The following is a 25745-nucleotide window of genomic DNA, read 5'->3' on the forward strand; positions in this document are numbered from 1 at the left end:
TTCCACATTTTCACTTGTCCTGTGTATAAGGTACCGTGGTGGGAAGTCCCGTCGCCAATTTGTCATCTCGGTAGTATCAGAGGCGCAAGGTCACCATTATGTAAGGGAATGTAAAATGTAACATTTAAGATTCAGTGCCCCCTTGTGTTGAAAGCAATGGTCACTGTCATATCTAATGATGTCAGTGTGCGGAGCTAAATCTGCTATGTGAATTCACACTTTGGACTATGCAATGTCCCAATTGAGTGAGTTCTGTCTGAAGGGTAGGATCGCCTTTTGAAAGCAGGAAAAGTCACAATTAAGGCTGCAGCTATTGAATATTTGTGGACTATTTTCTACTGATTATGCTATCGATTAATTGAGTAATCGGATAAAATAGATTTTTGTGTTATCAAACACACAAACCTGCCAATGGGGTTTAGGTATTATTTTTGTCCACTTGGGGTCGCCACCCTCACGTTTTGCTGTAGTATCTGTGACTTTGAGTGTTGATGGCTTTAAAAGGCAGGGGCTGGCCTGGTGAGTGATCTTGGCGTCGGCAAATGAGATACATACAGTTTTAATTTATTCATGTATCTATGTTTTTTATTTTTATATAAAAGTGTTAATGTTCAAACTAAATCATTTTTACAGTGGCTTACAATAATAAACATACTTCTTACAAATACAACCTCTTCGGCCTACTACATTACTGTATATTGTATACATGACTGTATTTTAATGTTGTAATTATGGTGGTATTTGTTGCCACTACAAAGAAAAATAGACATTATATTTTGAATGTCTTTGCGGGGTTTGCTTTTCTCTTCAGACTGCAGGCTGTTTGAGAACAAGTCACCGCTCGCCTTGTTGCAATGCCCTAGCTGCTGCGCCCTGGGGTGCCCATGTTTTTTAGCCGTGAGTGTATAAAAAGAAACATAGCGCTTTTTTTCCACTGACTGTCTCGACTTTTCCTGTTTCAAGTCAGTTACGATTACTAAAATTATTTCTATTTGCTAAATGCCAGAATAATGTAAGAAGGATTTAGTTTGAAAACAAATATTGATATCATAGACAATACAGTCAGGGCTAAAAACATTGGCAACCCTGGGGTGCCAATGTTTTTCAGCATGACTGTAATTCTTATCAATTAATTAATTATCATGCTAAATGCTGAAGCTAAAACTAAGGAGATGCTATTATTGGTATCTCAGATGTTACGGTATTTCGGTTTGAACTTGCTGGCTCACCCTCGACGTCACATGGCGATTGACTAACTGATGAGATGACGCAACATGCCGCACAATCAAATCTTTCCCTTGTCCCAGACCACCATGTAAATTTCTCCCTTTATCAAAATGTTTCAATCCCAAGCTGTCGGTTTGTTGTTTGGAGGTGGAGGTGGTCCATACGCCGCTGCCTCGGGGATATGAAATGGAAATTAGTCGTGTGTGTATGTGTGTGTTTGTGTGTGTGTGTCTGAACGCCCAACCCCCCAATGTCTGGTGCTCAAGAGGACTGCTCCTTTGGGAATGCCTCTTCCTGCCTAGTTCCACACACACATTAACACACACATACTCAGACGCACGCTAAAATAGAAACGGGTTGAGTGGATCAGACTGGCGTGAGATGGTTTTAAATGTCTCGCCTGCGTCTTGTCGGTCGCTAAACATAAACTGCGCATCCACACGGGACGGGTCGAGATCGGGTCGGAACATCCGACAGTGTGCAGGTGGTGAAAGCGTGGACCCTACCCGCAATCCTCATGACGGTGATTACAACACCCGCTTTTGACCCATCATGCAGAATAAAAAATGCAAATATGTTCAGTGTTTTAAGGTAAGGACATCTGACTGCAGCGTACACTGTATTGCTGTAGGCGCCACGGAATATATACGCAGCAAGACTGTAAGTCCTCGGCTGTAAGCGCTCTGAGTGCACCTTTTTCCTCTTCTGAGCAGATACAAATAAGGAAAAAAAGAGCATCGCAGCAGAATAATATGAAAGAATGCCAGGGAAAAAGAATGTAGATATTGCTAACCAGGTTGCCAGAAACTCTTTTCATTTTTGATAGTCCCGTAGGAGGTCTGGCTGATGAAGTGTTATGTTGTTAAATCTTGGCAAAAAAGTTGGAGCTACAACACGTTTCAGTAGCAAGTGTTGAAGCGTGCGTCTGTAGGTTGGATGACACCCTAAATGCAAATGTTCTTTTGGCCACTGATTTCTTCGGAATATACAATAGAAATAATTTGCTCCAGAATCAAGCTTTGTCCATCACAGAGCCTTTATTCACTGTACAGGAATGTTTTCCAAGTAATTTTTTAACATTGTTAACTGTCATACAAGTGTCAAATGAGGCCATCAGCATTTGACTGCTTAGGCTTTGCAGTTCTTCTCGCTCGTGACTCACCAATTGACATTGGAGCAGCGCCACAAAATTGCCGCCTGGCAAGAAGGTTTTCTGCCCCCGACTGCCCGTTTGAGAAGCTTTATGGCCATCACACCGCTCCAACGCGAAGTACAATTTAAACTATCCATGGCAAGTTTCTTGAAACTGAATCTGTTCTGGACAAAGCACGAAGTGGAAGGCCTGCTACTACCGCCGCTGATATAAAAACCAAACTCCTGGAGGGGGGTCGGTGGGTGGGGGTACAAGTGCAAGCCCCAGATAATGCCCATGTCACCCATATCAGAAACCGCACCTCTTTATATAGTCTAACTACAGCGGCCAGGTAAATCCGCTTCTTCCTTGACAATCACCCCATGTTGTTTCTGGTTCAATAAAAGCATAATATCTGACGCCTCAAAACGTTGTTTCCCTGTAAAAACACCGTGGGTCGCGGTTTTTACGTTGCAGGAAGTTGATATGTGTGCTAGGATCAATCCGCATGTGTGCGGGTGTGAGTCGGCGAATTTGTTTGTAATTTGTTCGCAATTCGCCCACTTTCGTCATATGTCGCTCGTTTTACAGTGGGCCTTAATTATAACAAACAATCCATTCAGATAAGAACAAAGCTGATGTAGCAACATCATACTCATCATCATTTATGACTAAATAACATTTATGTCATTTGAATGTGAACAATTAACCTCTGCAATATGAATTCCAACGTTTGTGACGTAATAGTTGATGCGCTTTGCAGATTCACACAAACTCGATGCAATAACTCCACATTGGTGCCAATTTGATCACATTCACTCTTTGTGTTCATTCAAGTGTGTTGTATCTTTCATTTTTATTGATTCATTTCATTCTACTTTAGCAGCTGCGCTCCTCATCGCCAATCGTACATTCATAAAGAAGTATGCAGGGAGCATAGAAATGTGTCACTCAGCAAATCAACGTTAAATGCCACTCTATACTGCTCGCTAAATGTCATAATGTGAAGGGGTCTGCGTGCATATACCGTATGTGCCCACCACCAATGTATGTGTGTGTGGCAGTCTCGTAAATGTTTGTGTGTGTGTAGGTCATATTTATCATGAGGCTCAGACACTAAATGCATTCCTGGTATTTTTGCTGTCAATCGCCATATCTTTTGTGGCACCAACTCTGGTCATCTGCTGCTTTAGTTTACACACTTCGCTGCTTTCCAGAGCATTCTGCTCGCCTCACACGGCATCAGTTAGCCTGAGGAATGTAGGTACAACATATAAGCATGCGATAGCAGAGTTTGATGATATACATTTTTTTGCAGAGCGCAGGGTAGCTACGCATCTATTCTAATGGCACCCCCCGCCCCCATTCTTTATGATTAGTGGAGGTCGGGGTGAAAGCGCTTGATGAAATGTGCGCTTGCTCTTTGATTTTAACGGCGCCGATAGGTTGTTTTTCACCTCTGAGGATTTATGTCCAGTAGTCCTGAAGGAAGAGAAACAAAAGAACCGTAGTCAGAAGTCCAGCAAAATTGGCAAAATGTTGCCTTTTACACATAACCCAGTTAAGGCGGGATATTGACACAAAACATGTTTTTATATGTATATATATACACACACACACACACATCGTTGATGTGGAAAAAAAAGCTGACTTTTAAGGACTCTAAATTCTCTTGGTGTGTGTGATTGTGAGTGTGAATGGTTGTTTGTTTATATGTGCCCTGCGATTGGCTGGCGACCAGTCCAGCATGTACCGGTGTACCAATCCTGGTATTCCAGGAAACGCTTACACACAGGCAGTGTCCTACATCTGTTCACAGGGAATCCGGCATTAATGAACCTTAAAAATGACACCTTTTCCATCCATCCATTTTCTGTCGTGCTTTTCCTTATTAGGGTCTCTAGTGCGCTGGAGCTGGATAAGAGGAGCGGGGTACACTCTAATTGGTGTTAAGGAAGTATGAAGGTGGTAGAAGAACCAAAATCTCCCAAACACGTGGTGTGAAAATGTGCTGCGGTCTGATAAAACCAAGTTTAAACTTTTTGTCATAATTTCTAAAAGTATGTTTAGCCAGATATCACACTGCTCATCAGCAAATGAACACCATCCCTACAGTGAAGTAACTAAGTACCTGTTATTATCACTGTAGCTGAGTAACTGTAACTATGTAACTGTTACTAAGTAACTAACTCTAAGTAACTTTCGCCTAACTAACTATGTAACTGTAATGAAGTAACTGTAACTAACTTACTAAACCACAGGTAAGCAAAACATGTCACCAAAAGCCTTGTAGAACATCTGAAATGTATTCAATTTATTTAATTTATTATTGCATTTCTGAAGTTTACTTCCCCCTCTCAAAAAAGATGTATTTTTTTGATTCCATAGACTTGTACAGGTAAATGGTCACATGGTGGAAAAAGTTTTGAAATGATTGATCTTGGTCTCAATTTTTGACATCACAATAACTTGGCAGTTGAATAGGGGTGTGTAGACTTTTTTTTAATATCCACTGTAAATCTTGTTTGTGGTAGTATCGCAATATGATCAAACGGAATGACAAACTCCTGTCACTGCTCAAGCAAAATCACATCGTAGAGTACGGCGAGGTTGAACCCAACTCCTCACAGCTGGTGATGTGTGCCTCAAAAGTAAACAAATAACTCAATAGAGCATCGCCGGAGTAGTCCGCAGCAGCGCCACTGGGACAAACTATCTGCAATTCATAACTTGTCTGAATGGATTGCTTCCCTCCCTCCCTGCCTCCCTCCCTCAACACACTCCTTTCATCCTGCCACATTTAGCTTTGTCTCTAGCCTCGGAGCATTCCCTAATTAGCAGCGTTAATGATCTTCAATTAGGCACCTAGCTGCAAATACATGTTCCACTCATAGCGTGTGCGTGTCCGCGTGTGTGCTCGTCTCGACTCTCTCGTGGCGACATCGAGTGCCTAATGAGGGAGTGAAAGGGCACGGGCTGAGCAAGTGGGGGTGTATGTCGGGATCACACAGGTGTGTGTGTGTGTTTGTGCGTCAATGTTTGTGCGTGTAATTAAAGAACAGTGCCAGCAGGGGGGACCTGTGTTAGAAAGGGTCACCCGAGTGAGCAGCAGGCCGTCGGCAACCTTTGGTCATTAACTACCAACACTGCGAATAAAGGCCTTTACGTGTGCGTTTGTCTGTGTGGTGTGCGTGTGCGTGTGGATGCAAGCCACTCATGAACTGACATCAATACCTGTTTTACTCAGTTGATTGGAATTCATGTCATGTTCACTATTTAAAGAGAATTCTGCATCCTATTTAAATCCATCCATCCATCCATCCATCCATCCATTTTCCAAAGCCGCTTATCCTCACAAGGGTCGCGGGCGTGCTGGAGCCTATCCCAGCTATCTTCGGGCAGGAGGCGGGGTACACCCTGAACTGGTAGCCAGCCAATCGCAGGGCACACAGAAACAAACAACCATTCACACTCACATTCACACCTACGGGCAATTTAGAGACTTCAATCAACCTACCGTGCATGTTTTTGGGATGTGGGAGGAAACCGGAGTACCCGGAAAAAACCCACGGAGGCACGGGGAGAACATGCAAACTCCACAGAGGCGGGGCCGCGGATTGAACAACAGTCCTCAGAACTGTGAGGCAGATGCTCTCACCAGTCGTCCACCGTGCCGCCTCCTATTGAAATATTTGTTTTAATTTTAGCAATTTAAAAACGATATCAGTATACAGTGGTGCCTTGAGATACGAGTGACCAAACTTTTTCAAGAAACAAGCGTTCATTCGTCCAATTATTGGCGAGCAACGATTTGCGACATGAGGGCTGTATCGTGGCAGTGAACTCAACTCACTTCACAACAAGGAGCAGTTTGGCTGATAGTGAACAAAAAACGAACCTTCAAGCTGTTTAAAAGAGAATTACACATGTATTTAAACCAACCACATAGCTGTGCTCTAGATAAGTCTGTTTAGCCAAATTCTAACAAACCGATGAATAGCAGTAGTGTTGCAGTGTTATAACCATTTAAGCAAATTATATTTGAACCTTTGTTGGTGAAATCCTCCAGCCTGGCTGGTGGTGGTAGTTAATTAATTCGGCGTTCTAGTGCGACCTAGGTATCTTTGGTCTCCGCTTTGATGCTCCGGGTTCTGGTAATTCACTTAGCGTCGGCATGACAAAGCAAATGTCTGTGTCTTGCTTCTGCTGATCATGGCTGGTGATTCACTTAGCGTCTGTATGTGAAGTTACGTCTCGTCACTCTGTGGTCATCTATCTCGTGGGAAGAGTGAGTCTCGCCGGAGACTGGGGTGCTGGGTGTCATCTTTTCATGACGTGTCCGCTACACCAGTGTGTAATAAAACTAAAATAAAAAACCTAAACTACTTACCCTAGGATGAAGCGATGAAGGAGGAGTGGAGAGGGAGGCTTGCTGCATTGCATTAACGGTTATCCATGTGTAAAAAGAAGTTAAACTGTGTATTCTTTATTTTACTTTAAAAACGTGTGTAATGAAGATTCCTAATATTCATCGAAGTGTGATTGGCCGGGAGAAATCAGACAATTCTCACAGCGAGGTGTGTGGCAGCCATTTTGACTGAAGTTTTTAAGTTTTCAGAGATGGTTCCGCTCCCTATTTGAAAGCTATTGAAGATGACATTCCCTTGACATTTGGAAGGCTATGTGAACATGCTCTCGAATAAAAAAAAAAAAGTCTTTGGTGGACGCCCAAAAGCACAAATCCATTGGATCCCACTTGGGTGTTACAAAAGCTCACCTCCATTGTATGTGTCTTGTGTTGTGTATTCTGCAGTCAACCGCCCTAATCAATATAAAGTTTACTGGCAAGCAGCCATGTCACTGTTTCCCTTTTTATCTCATTGTTTGAATGTATGTGTGTAATTACTTCATCAACTGGGTATTGAATCAATGTGCTCCAAGGGGGAAGGGGGGTACAGTGAATCCCTTTTTGTGGTTCGTTATTCAGTTATTCACCGTTTTTGCGTTTTTTTTTTTTTTTTTTTTTTTTTTTTTGTGCTCATTCTGTAATGCCCTAAGATGTTTGTATCGCAAATAAATCGTAGGTTCGATCCCTCTTATCTCCAGGCAACACTCGATCCTGTTAATAGACATCAAAAAACGGTTGTTTAAAAAAAACACAATATAGTGGGGGCGTGAACGATCAACCGCAATATAGCGAGGGAACATTCTAGATCAGGGTGTCACCCCTCCTCTCGCCCAGAGTCAGCTGCGATAGGTTCGAGCACGCCCACGACCCTAGTGAGGATAAGCGATACAAAAAAATGGATGGCATTCTAGATCCTTCCCAGATAGTGCCCTCTCTCTTGGCCTCCAGGTCTTAGCAGGGCCCTGTTAGGTGGAAGGCGCCACAGAGCGGCTACTTTCTTTTTTGTGTCACAGATCTCTCCCTTGCTGTGTGCCGTCTGTTGCACCGTCACACACTCTCGTCTCTGCTTATCATCGTGGGATCGCCTCCACTGACAGACTTATTGGACCACTTGTGGTTTAGGGAAGAGGAGGTGAAGGAGGGTCATGAGAGAGGGTCCCCGGGAAGGGACTAGTGGTGATGACGGTAGTGATGAGGTTTGTGAGGTTATGGAGACTCAAAAACAGCAATTTCAACCGTTATGTGTGGAGATGGAAAACATATTCATAGAGACACTTGCTGAACCATCAGCAGTGTTGTTAGTGGTCAGCAGGTAGTCGTAGGAGCGTGTCGGTCTGCTTGTTTGGAACCAGATAACAGTGGATCCATTACTCCCTGGAAGCGTCGGTCTGATCCCCGCACTGATACAGCCGCTCATTCACTGTCTGAGGGCCATCCAGCCAGCCTGGCAGGCAAAGTAGCCATTGGCACGGAGCTGAAGAGCTTCACTAACCAAGGGGCCAAATGACAGCGGCCCCTCTGTTGTTAGAGAGAACGATCAAAACCGCAGACGGAACTGTCTGTTTTCCCACTTTTAACCCAAAATGAGTCAGACTTGTCAAAGTGTTACATCTATCCTCATCTGCCGCTATTACTCACATTAGCTTCAGTGTGACCATGTGAACTCCACAAATGGTCACTGTCGTCAAAAAAAGTACTGCGACTTTGCTTTTTGTGAGATAAAAGCATGCATGGAATGGAATGGAAGCGTATTTTCCCTGTTTAGCAGCTTATGCTAAAAGTCTCTTTCTGGTTCTGCGCAACACAGAACTGGCTTGTTATTGGAGGTTAGATTTCAATTCAACAAAAAAGTTGGTAAACACCACGCAGAGTTTAATTTGTTTGTTGTCATGAGACACTTTATTCAAGAGGAGACTGAGAGTCGAGAGAAACAGCCTAAAAGTATTGATGAAGAAAATGGCCTTCTGCTAACATTGGGCAGGAGGCGGGGTACACCCTGAACTGGTTGCCAGCCAATCGCAGGGCACGTACAAACAACCATTCGCACCTACGGGCAATTTAGAGTCTCCAATTCATGCATGTTTTTGGGATGTGGGAGGAAACTGGAGTGCCCAGAGAAAACCCACATAGAACATGCAAACTCCACACAGGCGTGGCCGGGGATTGAACCCGGGTCCTCAGAACTGTGAGGCTGACGCGCTAACCCGTCGTCCACCGTGCCGCCCATCCAGAACTAATTCACTTGAAACAGGGTCAACTACAATTTGTATGCACTGTATATTATTCAAAAGGAGACAAAGGGCATCAAGAAAGCAACGTGTTGCAGAAAGGTTGGGTGTGTCGAGTATAATATTTTTGCGTCCAGTGCTAAGGCACAGCAACAGGGTCAGCCTCGTGTGATTCAAGAGGAGACTAAGGGCAGCAAAAAAACAGTCTGCTGTAACAAAGTGGAGACTGTGGAGTATAATGGCAGAGCAATGTGGTTAGCTGCAGTTTTTATTCAAGCGGAGACTAAGGGCAGAAGAAGAAAATATTCTCATGTGGAGACTGTGGAGTACAATACTGTGACATCCAGAACTAAGGCACAGCAACAGGAAGATTAAGCCTAGATTAATCAGATATTTTATCAGCAGTTGCATTCTCGAGTTAATCTAGATGAATTAGCAAAGATTAGCATGTGTGTTATTCGAAAAGAGACTGAGGGCAGAATGAAAAAGGGCTAAAAGTGGAGACTGTGAAGTATAATACTGCAGAGTCCAGAACTAAGGCACAGCAACAGGGTCGCTGTGTGTTTTAGTCAAGAGGAGACTTTTGGGAAGGGGCTGAAAACAGTTTTGCTGCAGAAAAGTGGAGACTGGAATAAAATACTTCAACATTCACAACTAAGGCATAGCAACAGGGTACGCTAAAGTCGCTTTAAGATACTTTATTCAATGTTTATTAGCGCGGTTTTACATGTTTGTACGTCGGCGACAGAACGGAGGCGATAACGGTGGACAACAGGGCTCCGTCTGACTGCATCTCGCATTGCTTTTCGCTTCTCTTCATTTTTATTTTTTCTCTCGTTCCCCCTCACTCCCTCGCTTTCCCTCCGCCACCCCGGCCCTGCTGTTGATTGACGGCCTGAGGGTTTTAATGGGCGCTGGAGTGCAGGAGCTGAGGTCGGGGTTGTCATGGCAACTAGGAGAAGGGGGCATTTTGCTGCTGCTGCTGCTGCTGCTGCTGCTTTGGCTTCACCTGCGTCGTGTGTGCAGCCTTGTACACTTCTTGCGCATATACAGACACACGCACAGTAGAAAAATCAAATAGTGAACGTCCTGATCCTTTAAGTCCTCTTTGGAGGCTAAAGTGGGCTTTTCTACATTGTGTTATACTTTTTATTCACTTAAGTTCTTTCCTTCTGTTGTAGATCATGCGCTCGGGTATGTCGGTTGTGTTTTTAGGCAGCTTTCCTCCCTCCCGCTACCCCCCAAAACGCCAACAATTAGGCGTTCTATTAGGGCCAGGTTGAGGTTAGCGGCGTGTCACGTCTCGGGGTATTTTCGTGAGAGAACATGAAACAAAGTGACTCATTCCACCGAAGCAAAGCAAAGTCTGTTATTGGCGTCCTCGGATGTCACGACGCGTCCAAGACAAACCCGTGGAAGACATAGCAGGGCGGGACGTGCCTCAATAGCCTGAACAATTGAGACAAACAGGATAGTCAGACCCAATACAAATAACGCCAGAAATGATGACACCCACGTAAGGGAGGTCCCCGAAATTCTGAGAAGCTTCATGTATCGCGGTGGTTCTCAAACTTTTTAATCCAAGTAACACCTAAAATAATTCTTAGCTCTTCAGTGTTCCATGAACAGTTTAAAAAAAAAAAAAAAAAAAAGAAAGAAAGAAAGAAGGCAAATGTATTAAACTTCAAAGTTAAATACAACTACACTGTACTTTACAAATGAACTGTACTGGATTTTTTTAAAAAAACAAAAAAAACGTTACGCCACTGTAACATTATGCACAGATTGAATATTACATTTTTTGTGTGTGTATTACTATACTAGACACTGAAAATCGCTCATATAGTGTATTCTGGCCTAAAGGTTACAATGGAATAGTAACACAAGTGGACTAGTTGACATTAATTTAGAGCAGGGGTGGGAAAACTTTTTTTTTTTTAAATGGCTAGGTCATTTGTAGATAGGGTTATTAAAAGATGTCTAAATGCGTATGCAAAATATCGGAAAAAGATAAGTAAAATATGAAAAAAATATAAATATAAATATATACATTTTTTATTTTTCAGGATTTATTTAATTATAATTAATTAACCAACTGTTTGGAAGAAAATACAAAATTGGGAAATTTGTATGTAAGGTAAAGCTGTTTATTTATTTTTGGGGGTATCTTTTGTGATACGTTATTTAACAATTATTTGAATGCGAGCAATGAGTAAAAGAAATAAAAAATGAATAAATAGATGCAAAATATGTAAAAGTTCATTTCGATAATAAAATCATTGATTCTAATTTATTTCATTATTTATAATTGAATTAGATTAACAAATTATTTAATACAAAATTGCACTGTATATATATATTTGTGTGTGTGTGTGAATGAATTTACATTTTTATTTCATTATTTACGATATATCAACTATTATTACTACTTATTATTATTTACAATTAAATATAACCATTTTGTTTTAAATGAGGTGGAGGAACAAAAGATAAATAACCAATTCTCGAAAAAACTGTAAACTATTGTCATATCAGAGCCGTAGAAGTTTGACTTTGTGGCTCAACGTGTGTCCCTTGTGTGTTTTCCAGAGTGCGGCCGCTGCCCCCAGTCCAGTGATGGGCAACATGCCGCCCAACGATGGCATGCCGGGAGGACCCATGCCACCGGGATTCTTTCAAGTAAGGACCAGAAATTAATTTTGCTTTTGCATGTATATATATATATATATATATATATATATATTTGTACAATCTTCCTTGCTTTCAACATCTGCAAAAACAGTTAAATTCAGTTTTTTTAATTTTTTTTTTATTATTGTTTTTTTTTTATTCTCAGATTTACATTCTGCTTGTTGGCCTACAAATAGCATTCTCTGATTATCATTTTTGCTCAGTCTCAGATCTTCAGCATTCATTTCTCTAGAGTTTCTCAAGTCATCATTGTTCGTGTTACATTTTCTTATGTTATTCATATTCTTACATTTCCATATATTTCTACACAATTTCAGCACAGCATCAGTCCTTCAACGGTTATTTGTCCAGAAATTGCATTCTGTAGTTATTACTGCGTTATTATTATCATTTCTCCATAAATTGGATTTTCTAGTTTCTATTTTTTCTTTGACTTTTCAAATTTTCACCTTTCAAAACACACATTTATTTCTACATAAACTGCATTCTCTAGTTATTTCTTTATAAAAAGTTTTCTTCCATTTTTGCATTCCTCACATTTCAATACATTTAAGCTGTATTTCACAGCGCAGTGTCATCTTTTCTGCATTCATTCATTCATTTGATCTTAGTGTCATTCATTTGTTTGGAAAATACGTTCTTTAGTGAATATTATTGCATAAAGTATACATCAGGAAGCTTGATATTTTCACATGATTTAGTTTGTACTGTATGTAAGACGCTGTCATCTCCCTTGACTACCCTTAAACCCATCTTTCTGTCTCCTCCTCCTTTTTGTTAGCCTCTTTAGCTGTCCTAATCCTTGTCCAGATGTGCGCCCTTCTCTGTCCCACTGCCCCCCGCCCATATGTCACGCGGCCCGCTTTTTGACTCCTCATGCACTTTGTAGCCTTTTCGTTTCTCTTTGTAGCTCAAATAGCCATTGCGGCCTTTAAATTTTCAGTGAAGGTGGACAGAGAGGAGACTGTTCTCCCTGGTTCGTGTTGCTTTACTAATTCCTCCTGTCATCACTTTTCTCTGAAGACTTTCTACAGGGTCTCTCTCTCTCTCTCTCTCTCTCTCTCTCTCTCTCTCTCAAACACGCACACACACACTCTCCCTAGTTTGTACGCACGCAAGCCTTTTCAGCTCGCTTTACTTTGACCCACATCCAACTAGTTTGGAAATGGAGGTTTTATAATATTGTCATGTATTGGAACGAAGGCATCCCTAAATGTTACTTAACAAACAAAACCGACATTGAGCGCAGCATTCATGTTTCATGGCCATTTGTCTCATGGCGGTGTCCTTGAGCACAACTTTAATGACCCTTTCAGTAATGAAGCATGACGGCGCACACACACACTGTCATCTTAAATCGTGTTATAATTGAAATATACCGTATACATACACTGCTGTTTAAAGATTTGTTGCCATCCAGTCAGTTTTATGTTTTCCATGAAAACACAACATTGGATCGGCCATTGAAAAGATTGAAGGTCACAAAGAAATGTCCTTAAAAAAAAAACACTCCATTAACAATGTCTACACTGTATTTCTGATCAATTTAATGTTATCTTCATTTAAAAAAGATGCTTTTTGTTAAAAAAAAAAAAACTGATCCCAAACTTGAACAATGAATATAAATTTGGCAATAAAATTCTTTAATGAAATGAATTACAATATAGATCGGTTATGAAGAAAAACTAACTGTGTATAAAATAAATTTTAAATGGATACTTAAATTTTAAATAATGTGGCTTTAATTAAAGATGGAATAATTTAATTGTTTATAGTTTGTTTTTGTAACTAAAAACAAATGAAAAAATAAGTATGAATTAGATTGACAATTAAGCAAATTAATAAATTATAAATGAATTGTTATAACTTAAAAACTGTGATGTAAAAGGATGGATATTTATTAGATATACAACATGAACATGAATTATCTAAATTAAATTGACAATAGAATAAATTAATTAAAAAATTACATTTATAATAATAATTATTATTAATATAAATGTTTAATAATCATCCTAATTACATTAAATTTGTGTACTGTCCATTTGAAAAGAAACCATTACATAAACTAAATGAAATTGATATATGGAATCAAAACATTATTTGGACTAACTTTAATACACAAGAACATGATACTTGAATTACGTCATAATTAAATTATTACACTGATCCTTCATTCCAACATCCAAACAAGAGGACAAACACAATTACGGAATATTTCTGTAGACATGTGTACCGTGTGCAACACAGCCATTTGCATGCATATCCATGTGCTCAAGGATGTAAAATGTGTGTGCGTGCGTGCGTGCGTGTCAGGGTCGCGCAGAATGTTAATGATGTATGAGCAGTGCGCAGGCAGGGAGAAAGCTATGTGGTGGTGTTGCGTGAGTGACACGACGTGCCATAAATAGACCTTGTGCGCATGACAGCTAGACAGACAGACAGAAAGACAGGCAGACAGACAGGATGGCAGTGGGGATGCAGGGAGGAACAAGAGGAATGGATGGATTTATTTCAAGCGTGACCACATTTTTCAGTCTTCATTGTCTGGTTTCACTCGCCCGCAACAACTTGCAGAGAAAACATCAAACACATGAATTTCACATGCTTCTGTTGTTATTAGTAAATAAGCATGAGTTTTCTATAGATCACATTTCATAGGAAACCATTTATTATTAGTTAATTAGATTCTCTAGTTATTATCATTACTTTATTGGTTCTTTCATTTTCCCGATTGTCTCATTTTACTACATTTCAACATGCCATTTCTTCAGCGATTGCATTCCCAAGTTATTATTATTACTTTCATTTTTCAATCTCTCACATTTCAATAGTTTTACATTTTGAATCAGCCTCAGCTCTTCAACATTCATATTTTTGGAAAAATTGCTTTCTCTAGTTAGCATATTTTTTTCAATTTCATATCTCAGATTCTCACATTTCAGTAAACTTCAAAAAACGTTTTAGCTCAGTCTCAGATCGTCAGCATTTAATTAGTCAGAAATTGTATTATCTAGTTATTATTATGTATGTACAGTGGATCCCTGCTATTAGCGGGGGATAGGGACCGGACTGGACCGTGACTAGCGAAAACCCATGGATAATTGACGACATTATAATTGCATTTTTTATATATATATATATATATATATATATACATCCATCCATCCATTTTCAGCTGTCATCGGGCAGGAGGCGGGGTACACCCTGAACTGGTTGCCAGCCAATCGCAGTATATATATACATATATATATATATATATAATTATTATTAAAGCCAAAAATTCTTGAGTAAGCAGCGATAAATTGCCAATAAGTGTTTTGTGAAAAAGATTGGAAAAGTTGAAAAAAAAGAAAGAAGAATACATAAGCAGTACCTTATTCACCACAGAAAGAAGTGGTCTGAAACAAAAGGAGAGATTTATTATCACACGCTTGAAGTCGACACAGGCGAAAATCTCCGTGCCCCTCTTGAAACTTCTAAATGACAAACACAGACGCACACTACTGTGCGGTAGTTTGAGTATGACATAGCTGAAACTGGAGCTGAAAGCGTACACGCTTGTATTCTTGACTAGCTGACATTCACTCCCTGGTGAAGTAATGGCTACTGCGGTTGCCAGCCTTTCGCACTACTCTCGCTTTTGAAAGGGGGAGATTTTTCCTCTGATTCCTGCTAAACTCTCACTTTATCCATCTAAACATTGGGATGTGATGTTATTCTTGTAAGAGGACTTCTTTTCGCAAACATGCTGCTTCGGTGACCTACGCTCACTCGCCGACTCGTGAGCAGTTTTCTTATTTGCCTTCCCCACTGCGTTTGCGAGGTAATTAACATAGGCGAGCCTAACTTTGTTTGTGAGTGAGGCAAGGGTGAGGGGCAGCGGCGGTACGTGCCACCTGCTGCATACAAACAGTAGATAGATGAGATGCGCAAACTGAAAACAAGACAAGGAGACGGTGCAAGGGTCCAAACAGTGTACACGTCAGGTATATAAACCCCCTCCCCTCCCAGGCAAAGTCCATCACTGCTGCATCACGGCCCTCTGGGGAGGACAGGCAGAAGGGAGATGGCGAGGAGGGGAGAGCAAATTAATGATAGCAGCAGGAGGAGGAGGAGGATAAGAGCACACAAAGGCACCAAGAGACTTTTTCACCAGTGTTTTTGGTATGCATTGGCATTATTGTCCATTAATTGATCTGAAAGAATTCTGTGGATTGTGTGCGCAATTAACTGTGGGCTACAGTCACCCTGCGGCAGAACTTCTTTGTCCAGCAGTATTCTGACCTGTATGACACTGGCATGGAAACAGGAGTTCTGAACATTCATCTTCATCGATCATTGTTTTTCAATTTTCCCATATAGTCGCTAGAAGCCGAACTGCTGAATTAACCTGTCAATTTAACGTCAGCAAAGGGATGCTTGGATGAGGTTGGTGTAAAAGACCGAACCCTGACCTCAACCCCATCAAGCACCTTTGGGATGAATTTCCCCATAGACATACACTCCGCAATGTGGAACATTTGTAGAGGAGACCAATTCAATATTTCAACTCCCTGTGGTTTAGTCCAATGTTTTCCAGCCTTTGTGTGAAATCTGGGCCCGTTTAGTTTGTTGTACGAATGGCAACAGGTGGACACACAGATGAATTGTACCTTGTGCCATCTAGGGGAAGAGCATGTTCTGCCTGTCACTGTACATCGCTGTCATAGTTAGATGAAGAATGATGCATTATTTGTAGTAAATATATAGATTTTTTTCCGAACCAATTAAGTGAAATCCTGAAGCTTTCGTCCATTTGCAAATCCCGTCCGTATTAAAGGGAAAACTGGGGTCATTCATCAAAGCAGAATGAAGGCGCGCTTTAAAAACCTGAATGACAGTGCAAATAATTTGAGATTAATACCTACATTGGGTTGATCCTCTGATCTGCAGTCAAGCACCTCATGGACGTGTCAGGACGGGGCGGGCAGGCTCTTTGGACCACAACGGTATGTCTCCTCTTGCCCCAAAAAACTGATCCAAGAGTCTAGAGCGGTAGGGTTTTTTAGCACACAGATAATTGCAGAGCTTCCGGGACGAAGCCCAACAAGAGGATTAAGTTTGGTGACACATTTAAGAACAAGCGACACAAGTATCAAAGACAAATTCAAGAGGCTGTTCAAAGCGGACGCGTGGCGAGCACGTGGCGAATTAGAAAGCCACCTGCTTTTTCCCAAAAAGTAAAAGGCGCACATCGGCTCTGATTCGTCGCACCACTAAATAATCCACTCGGAATGCTCGCTCGTGTTGTTTATTAACTGTCACAGTCAAAAAGTAAAAAAAAAAAAAAGTCAAAATTGTAGCGTTCGTGTCAAAAATCCGATACATTTTGAATGATTTCTGATTTCTGCACTAGGTGTTTTCAATTGATTTGAATTTGATGAATAGGGGGGAAAAAGCTAGTAAAAAGCAACTAGAAAATCAATTTCTGAAGAAATGAATGCTGTAGAAATATTTCAAAACGTGACAATTTGAAAAAGGAAACAAACAAAAATCACAATAATTTGAGAATGAAATTGCTGAAAACGCTGATCAATACAGTACGTTTGCGTTCCCCTTCATGATTTTCAATTGATTTGTCTGGATGAGTGTTCTTGAATTTTAAGAGATCTATCACTTCCTAAACTTAAACCCGAAAAAGCAGCACGGTGGACTAGTGATTAGCACATCTGCCTCTTGGTTGTAAGGTTTGGTGTTCAAATCTCAGCTCTGGATGTTCTCTCAGGCAGTTCCCTTGGTCCAAACACACAATGGTTCTCCGAAAGAGTCCTAGTTCCTGATGTATAAATCTACTACAACTTTGCAGAGACAATACACGGTCATCTGCTCTAGAGTTTCGGGGAAATCCCTGTAAAGTTGCAGTCCAAATACTGTGAGGGGGGAAACAGGCCAAAAAGGTGGCACTGGCTTCCACATCAAACCCACAGGGAATGGGACCAAACTTGACTCTTATCAGTGCTGCTTGTCTTGCCACAAAAGTGACACCTAGCGATTCTTCCTCAGGGATTTCGAAGAATGACGAGCACTTGAAACATTTTCTTCTTACCGTTCTTGATGGTGTTCACTCTAGGTAACCATCAGATATGACGCTAGCCTTTGCCTCAGACGTCAATAGACTTTTCTTTTCTATAGCTCTTGTCCTGTTCATGATCACGGGGAAGCAGGAGTCTGACTGAAGGCAAGGCTTGTTTATCAAAAACAAGGCTAGGTTTGATTCCTAATAGTATATTCATTGTAAGCCACTATAACATAAATGCACAGTTTGAAGATCAACACTGAACTCAAATAATGATTCAATGAAAACGTATTACACATAATAATGAAATGTTTGAAAACAAACAGTTCCAAAAGATGAAATACAAATGTCCATCCATCCGTTTTCTGTACCGCTTATCCTCACAAGGGTTGCGAACGTGCTGGAGCCTATCCCTATCAGGCAGATGTGCTAACCAATCGTCCACCGTGCCGCCAGAAATGCAAATGCTTTGTACTTAATAGTTAAATACAACTGACCTGTACTCAACAAAGGTACTCGACTGGATATAAAAAAAAAAACAACTTTAAGCCACTGTAGCATGATGTCAAATTTGAGCATTTAATTCAGTGATTCTTTTGTACACCAGTAGAAGGAGCCCACATACCATTATTTGTATGTGTACCACAGTTTAAGAATCACTGACCAATTACTCAGGCTCGGTATTCACATGAGATTACTGTACAGTGTATTCATGTGCTACTGCTAATGCGGATGCCACTGTTAGCTTATGCTAGTCTGCGCATTCAACAACACTGCAGCACTGCCTAGCTTTCTGGCTTTGACATGGTAATACTTTTGTATAGTCCAAGCTACTTAATTGCAAGTAAAGAAAATGGCAACTTTCTCACCTCGTTATTTGGCAGTTATTGTGGCGGGCAGTGCAAATAATTGTCGGGCATTTTGTGAGTTAAACGGCCAATTACTCTCTAGGAAAATCGTCATTTGAGTAGTTAAGGGGCTGAAAGTGCACAGAGCAGTGTACAGAATGCAGTATACAAAGTCTTCTGACTAACATGGCAGTGCCTGTCACACTTATACTAAACAGCAGTCGCCACGTGATCACAAACATACAATTATTGACAGTTACTTGTAACAGAGAGTATAAAAACAACATTTGGGAAATGAGCCGCATGCTGCTTCACTATGTGTAAAGCCATTAGATAGACATCTAATCACATGAGTCAGTCTGCTCTGATAAATTTCCATGACAGCAATTCTAACCAATATAAATGAAAGATGACCTCATATAATTAAATACAGTATACACAACACAATGAATAACCAGTTTTGAATTCAGAAGCCTATAAAAAAGTTTTTCAACAGTTACATTTACTTTCAAAGCGGGATTGGTAACAAAATGTTATTACACCAAAACACAATTAGCAATTTTGATTTGCTTTCGCGGGCCAGATAAAATGATGTGGCGGGCCAGATCTGGTCCCCGGGCCACCAGTTTGACACCTGTGGCTTACATGATCTTCAATGAACCTATCATACATGTTTGGGAGCTCAAATTGAGACTCGAACCCAAAACTTCCTCGGTTCCCGCTCGTCCTTTGTGCTGCCCAATTGACACGGACGACTTGCTGCCGTTCTATCATGTTTAATGTCTCAGTCAGCCATGATAGCCTGTTGTCATCTTGTCACCGTGCTATATACGTATATTGTCAGCTAGCTGGAGAGCTCTCTGGAATGTTAGCAAGGAGTGACAATGTGCTTGTGTGTGTATGTGTGTGTGTGTGTGTGTGTGCGCGCGCGCGCGTGTGCAGGCTGTTCCTCCTGGCTTTGTTTGTTGTGTTCAGTGATGCAGGCTGCTTTGTATTCTCACTCTGTGCGCGTGTGTTTGTGTGTGCGCGTGCGTGTGTCTGTGTGTGTTCCTGCTACTCGACTGCAGCTACACACTGCCCTCTAGTGGCGTCCGAGTTAGAGCCACCAAACAGGAATGCTGCTGCGGGTCTTCCTTGAGCCTAAAGGAGTGTTTGGCAAGGCGAGGGGGCTGTGTTTATGCTTTTGTGGTCCCGTGCCAAGCTGTTATCTCCTTAGCCGGCTAGAAAATGATTTTATTAATTGCTTCATTTAACGCTCCCCATGTCCCTCCCCCACCCCTTCATCCACTCCTGGGCGCTCCTACACAAACACACACACACAGTGTTGGCCCGCGTGCACCTCTGTGACAGTTGAAGTGTTCTTTTTCTGCGGGGACCTGTGGAGGGGACAGTGCGGTCATAAATGCCGTATGCCGGCCCATTCACATGTAATGGCAGGAAGGCCCGCAGAGGCCCAGCCAGCCGAGGCACTGCGCTCCATTATGGCACATTATGGGGGAAGAGTATGTGTGTGTGCGGGCTACTCTTCATGCTGTGGGGGCATGAATCTGTTTACACAGAGGCTACTCCCCCCCACCTCCACCCCCATTTAAGGGGACAGAAAGAAAGTTGTCTTGATAAGTCTGTACAGTGGGTGATAAAAAGCCTGAAAAAGCTCAGCATATCACGTGAAGCCTAATTTCAACTAGCATGAAATGATGGATTCATTGTGCGAGTGTTTTTGCAACACTTTTTCAAACTAGAGAACGCGAAAAGAAAAGAAAAGAATATACCCTAGAAGTTGAAGAAAAGTCAATGATATGTTTTTACAGAGGCCATCTCAGCCTCACTCTTTTTCCCAACTTCCTGCGTGTCAGGTACCGAACGGGGGGAATTTAAGTCGACCTGCAAATTTGTTGGCTTCTAACATAGTATCCCAGATGTATCAGGGTGTGTAAGGTGATAATGGGATGTCAAGAATCATTGACCACACTTTTCTGACATACTTTTCGTCGAATTAAATTGTCCATAGGAGTGAATTTGAGTGTGAACGGAAGGTTTTCTATATGTGCCCTGTGATTGACTGGCGACCAGTCCAGGGTATACCCATCCTCTCACCAAGTCAGCTGGGAAAGGCTCCGGCTCACCCACAACCCTAAGGAGTACAAGCACTATAGAAAATGGATTGATAGTTCTACACTTGTATGGTTGTTCAAAAATGTTACATTTGTATTTAAAACACCTCATGTCCAGTTGATGAATGTTCTATGGTGGTGACAGTTTGACCCTGTAATGAATATATTACAGTATTCACCTATTTTTTTTTGATGGAAACATAGTTTTGAGATCCCAAAAAGTCAACGAACGTCACTGTTTCATTGTACATCAGGGGCAGTTCACACCTTAAACACATTCGAATATAATTTGAATTTAATAATTCACTAACATATTGTATGATGAGGATTGTAAAGCATGCGTGTGCATGTGTGTTCATCATATTATCCCCACAAGGCACGCTACCGAACTGTGATTGTGGGGATAAAATAGCTCCTTTTCAGATTATACAGTGAATTATTAAAGGAGACTGTTGGAGCCAGGCATGAAGCAGGAAAATATCAACGCAGGTTCCTCCTAAGTGAGGAAAACTAGCCTGTGTGAGTATATAGAGGAGAAGCTGCATCTGGGTCAGTGCAGCCAGACCCTGCAGGGGTCTCTTGTTAGACACACACACACACACACACGCTGGCTGGATGGCTGGCTTGGCAACAACCACAATAACCTCTGAGGTCAGGCGCAGCTCGTGCTGCATTAGCCCCAGTGTGAACCTGCTGAGAGACAGAGTGGGCCAGGACAGCAGGTGTTAACCACCCCAAAACACACAGACACACACGAGTCACTACTGCGCCAACACATTCAGACTCCGCCGCATGTCCAACTAAACCAACATTTTCATAACACAGGGATAGATTTCAGGCCGACAGAGTGCTGTTTGTCTGCTTAATAAGCGGCTTCACCACACTTGTCTCACGACAGAGTGAAAGTCAACAGGGGAGGCGAGAGGAAGCACCTGCATTTCTTTCCTTGGTGGCTATGTATATTTTTTGACTCTGCAGGGTATCCCAAAAAAATTAAGAGTGGCCATCACGATACAAACTTAATGAGTTAAATGAAAGAAAGCAATGTTATATTACAGATCATTTAATAGCATAAAAGAAAACTTCTTCCCCCCCCCCCCTCTAGTCTACTGATTCCTGCGCAATGTGCTCGCGTCAACATGTGTTAAATGCTCGATTTTGTGATTTCTATCCCACGACCAGATTGTCGTAACGATTTCTTTGGGGAGCGGAAGAGCATTTCTATCGATTGTTCTTCTGTTGCTGGGCTGGTGGATGTCCAAGGTCTTGCAAAACGTTGCTTATGGACATATTGAATAGTTCCATCTGCTTCAAAGTAGGGATGCACCGATACCACGTTTTTCAGACTGAGTACTGAGATTTGAGTACTCGCCGGAACCAAGTACCAATGCTCAATTGACAATGCCATTACATCTTGATGATAATGTGTTTTATTTTAATTAAATAACTTTCAAAAACAAAAACTTTAACTATTGAACATGGCATAAGTGCCACTTAAATATAATACTTCCACATGGAATATTGCTATTCCACTTTCTTGGGAGGGGCAGTGTGTTGCACGCATGCAGACATTTGATAAAAAAGCAAAAACATTTCACATTATGTGTTAGGATGAATCTAGCAGGCATTTGGAAGATGAAGCTATGTGTTAACTTAAATATGTGTGATTTTTTATTTTATTTTCTATTTTGTTAACAGCCTGACGAACTGTTTGCTAACTGCCTAACTGCACACTGCATACTCAGAGAGGATGGAATAGGATAGTACCAGTATATGACAGGCTGGTATCGGGTGTCGTAGTATCGGAGCGTTTTTACAAGTACAGAAAATAATAGTAAGGGCACCGATACCGATCCTGGTACCGATACTGATACTGGTATCAGCATCGACGCATCCCTACTTCAAATTTAACACTGATGCGAGCAGTGGTGCGTCACATTGGTGGATTCCTGTGAAACTGTCTTCTAAATTATCTTTTCACTTTTGACAGGTTTTACTTCTAGCAGCACTTTGTGACAAATTCTCTTTTTAGAAAAGTTAATTGTACATTTGCCATTATTGTGGGGGGCACCTGAAACAGAAAGAAAAATATATGAATACTGGGCAGTCAAAGAGTGATTTTTTTTTTTTTTTTTTGGAGGGGGCAACCTGTAGACTTGCTCTTTGCTACTGAGCAGCGTAGTTTGAGCTTATCCTATCTTTCAAAAGTCAAAGCTCCTTTATGCAGAGTGACTCCTTTCAAGGTGTCACTCAGGCAGGCTAACTTGCAGCACCCACTGACTCCCTCCCTCCTTGATCCATAAATTGCAATATCAAATCATGACAGTGGCACACGTCGTTATGTACACCGGGGCATTGCTGGTTTCTATATTACTTTACTGTAATAAATGCTGGAAAACCGCCAGAGTTGTCTTGCTAGTTGTATTCTTGCGAAAAAAGGAGAAATTGCATGGTACAAACATGTGGAATGCAGTATACAAGGTCTTCTTACTTATACTGCTGTCACACTTACACCTAGCATGAAAAAAATTTCCAGTCACTCTGAGCAGAGCGTACAAGAATAGCCTTGGGTAATGAGCCACATGTTGCTTCACCAAGTCTCTGATCACATGCAGCAGCCTTTCGCTGGTAAATTTTCATTTATGTAACAATAACGGAATGGGAGGGATAAAGTCGATTTTTCAATGTAATTTTACAGTGGCTTACAATAATAGTAAATCTTTTTAGGATTGAAAACTCGGTCTTGTTTTTGATGAATTGTATTTTGGCATTTGTGGTATTTGGGGAGCTAAATATTTTTTTCCGGTGGTAGTTGGTGTAAAATATTTGACTTCCATTATAATAAGGTCTGTTTCTGTTTCTTCACATTTGAAGCAATACAGTTGCACTCACATCAGCACCAGTATATACGGAAGTATACCACACAGCATGTGAAAAGAAACATCTCATAGAAGCTAGTCAAAAGCTTATTGGGTGGGGGCTCAGGACATTTAACACATAGCCAAAGACAAAACAACGTAATGAAAGATACTAAATTAATACTTTACAGATAAAACAAAACAAAACAGGACGTCGATCGCAGTCAGTAGATTCAAGCAAATTACAACTACATGGACAATAATTCAATTTATAATTTCTTCTCTAATGGAATCAAGAAGATTCTTGCATGTAGCTAGTGGGACTTCACCATATTCGTTTCTACCTTGTTTTAAATGTTGTAAAATTATAGTTGGGCAGTATGGCTTTAAATTCTCCATAAGTGTGAATGTGAGTGTGTGGATACTTGGTTGCCTGCCTTTATGTGTCCTGCAATTAGCAGGCTTCCAGTACAGGCTGTATTCCGCCTCTCGCCCCATAGTCAGCTGGGATAGGCTCCAGCTCACCTGTAACCCGAAGCAGGAAAAATTCAATCAAAAATGGATGGATTCATGTAGTGAGTTTTTGTATTATACACAAGACTGAAAAAAAGAGTGAATCGCGTAATTGGTATTCTTCAAAAAAACTACTGCAAGGGGAATAATCCTTGTATTAATCAGGTCAATTTCCTACTGCACATATTTAAAACAAACACATGTTAAATTAGTAAAGGAAAACAATCATCTCTACCTCAGTGACAATGTGTGTTTTTCTTTCTGATTTGCATGGCGGCACAATTACGGAACACGTCCGTATGTGCGTGCGTGCGTGCGTGCGTGCGTGTGTGTGTGTGTGTGAGAGAGAGAGAAAGAGCATGTGTATAAGTGCATGTTTCTCAGGTTATATTGCAAGTAATCCCATAATCCTTTTGGCTTTTCGGTGTGATGTTAGATATACACCTGTTGGAGCATGCCTGCATGCACGAACCACAACACTTGAGGAGAACACTCATAAACAGACACACGCACGCACACATGCACACACACCCACTTAAACACGCACGTAAACACACACACACAGACACACACACTTAACCACACACACACACCTGTAATGCCACCTGATAGCTGAGTGCTTGACAGAGGTACAGATAAGGCCGCTCCAGCTTGGGGTGATCCTGCTTCTCCATACTGATGCTCCAGAGTTGGATGCGGACTGTTGTTTATTTAACGGTGTTAAAACACTAATGACTTATCACCTGGTTGCAGCTTGTGATGTCAAAATACTGATTAAAGTAGGAAGGGGAATCTTGTTACGTACGCTAGGTTCCATGTAGTTGCAAACAACTGTATGTTTCGATGCGGCTTAATGTTTATTATAAGTAAATAATAAGTATGTAGGTAAATAAGTAGTTAGTCTAAAGCAATACAATGACAAAATGACAGCTCTTGGTGGTTCCTAGTGTTTTTTTTTCAGTCTTAAGAAATTGTAATTCACTTTAAATGACAAAAAATAAATAAACTCACACATGCTAACGTTAGCATATTCTGCCTCAGCTCTGGACACTGCGGCATTATACTTCAAGTCTCCACTCCGCAGTTTATATTTTTCTTCATTTTCTTGTTGCCCTCAGTTTCCATCCATCCATCCATTTTCGATCCCGCTTATCCTGACTAGGGTCGCAGGGGTGCTGGAGCCTATCCAAGCTACGTTGGGGTGACAAGCGGGGTGCACCCTGAACTGGTTGCCAGCCAATCGTGGGGCACATATAAACAAAGAACCATTCGCACTCACATTCACACCTATGGGCAATTTAGAGTCTGCAATTAACCTACCGTGCATGTTTTTGGGATGTGGGAGGAAACCGGAGTACCCACGCAGGCACAGAACTGCGAGGCAGATGTGCTAACCAGTCGGTCACCGTGACACCAGCCCTCAGCCTTCAGTTTCCTTCTGAACAAAATGTGTCTCGTCCTTACCAACTGTTGCGAAGTAAATCTAGTACAGGAGATCCTTGTTCCTCTTCCATTTTTTTGTTTGTCAGTGGTCTGGTTCTGACTGATGTCTTCAGTGCGGTATGGTTTTCGCAGTTTCACGCAGTACTATGTTGCAACCGAGCAGAGCAGGCAGGTACTGTGCACTGGAAAAACGGTATTAAATCGAGTACAATGGCAAAAAAAAAA

General features: G+C 41.3%; 1 protein-coding gene across 3 annotated transcripts in view; it reads left to right on the forward strand.

Annotated features, from left to right (window-relative positions):
- ssbp4 (single stranded DNA binding protein 4) overlaps positions 1 to 25745 on the forward strand; it is a 120516-nt gene that overhangs the window by 73931 nt on the left and 20840 nt on the right. For all 3 annotated transcript variants that reach the window (XM_061780624.1, XM_061780623.1, XM_061780625.1), the window contains exon 5: positions 11585 to 11674. In XM_061780624.1, coding sequence (XP_061636608.1) covers positions 11585 to 11674 — 90 coding nt within the window. The remainder of the gene's footprint in view (positions 1 to 11584; positions 11675 to 25745) is intronic.

The sequence above is a fragment of the Phyllopteryx taeniolatus genome, chromosome 7, assembly GCF_024500385.1.
Source record: "Phyllopteryx taeniolatus isolate TA_2022b chromosome 7, UOR_Ptae_1.2, whole genome shotgun sequence".
Lineage (NCBI taxonomy): Eukaryota > Metazoa > Chordata > Actinopteri > Syngnathiformes > Syngnathidae > Phyllopteryx > Phyllopteryx taeniolatus.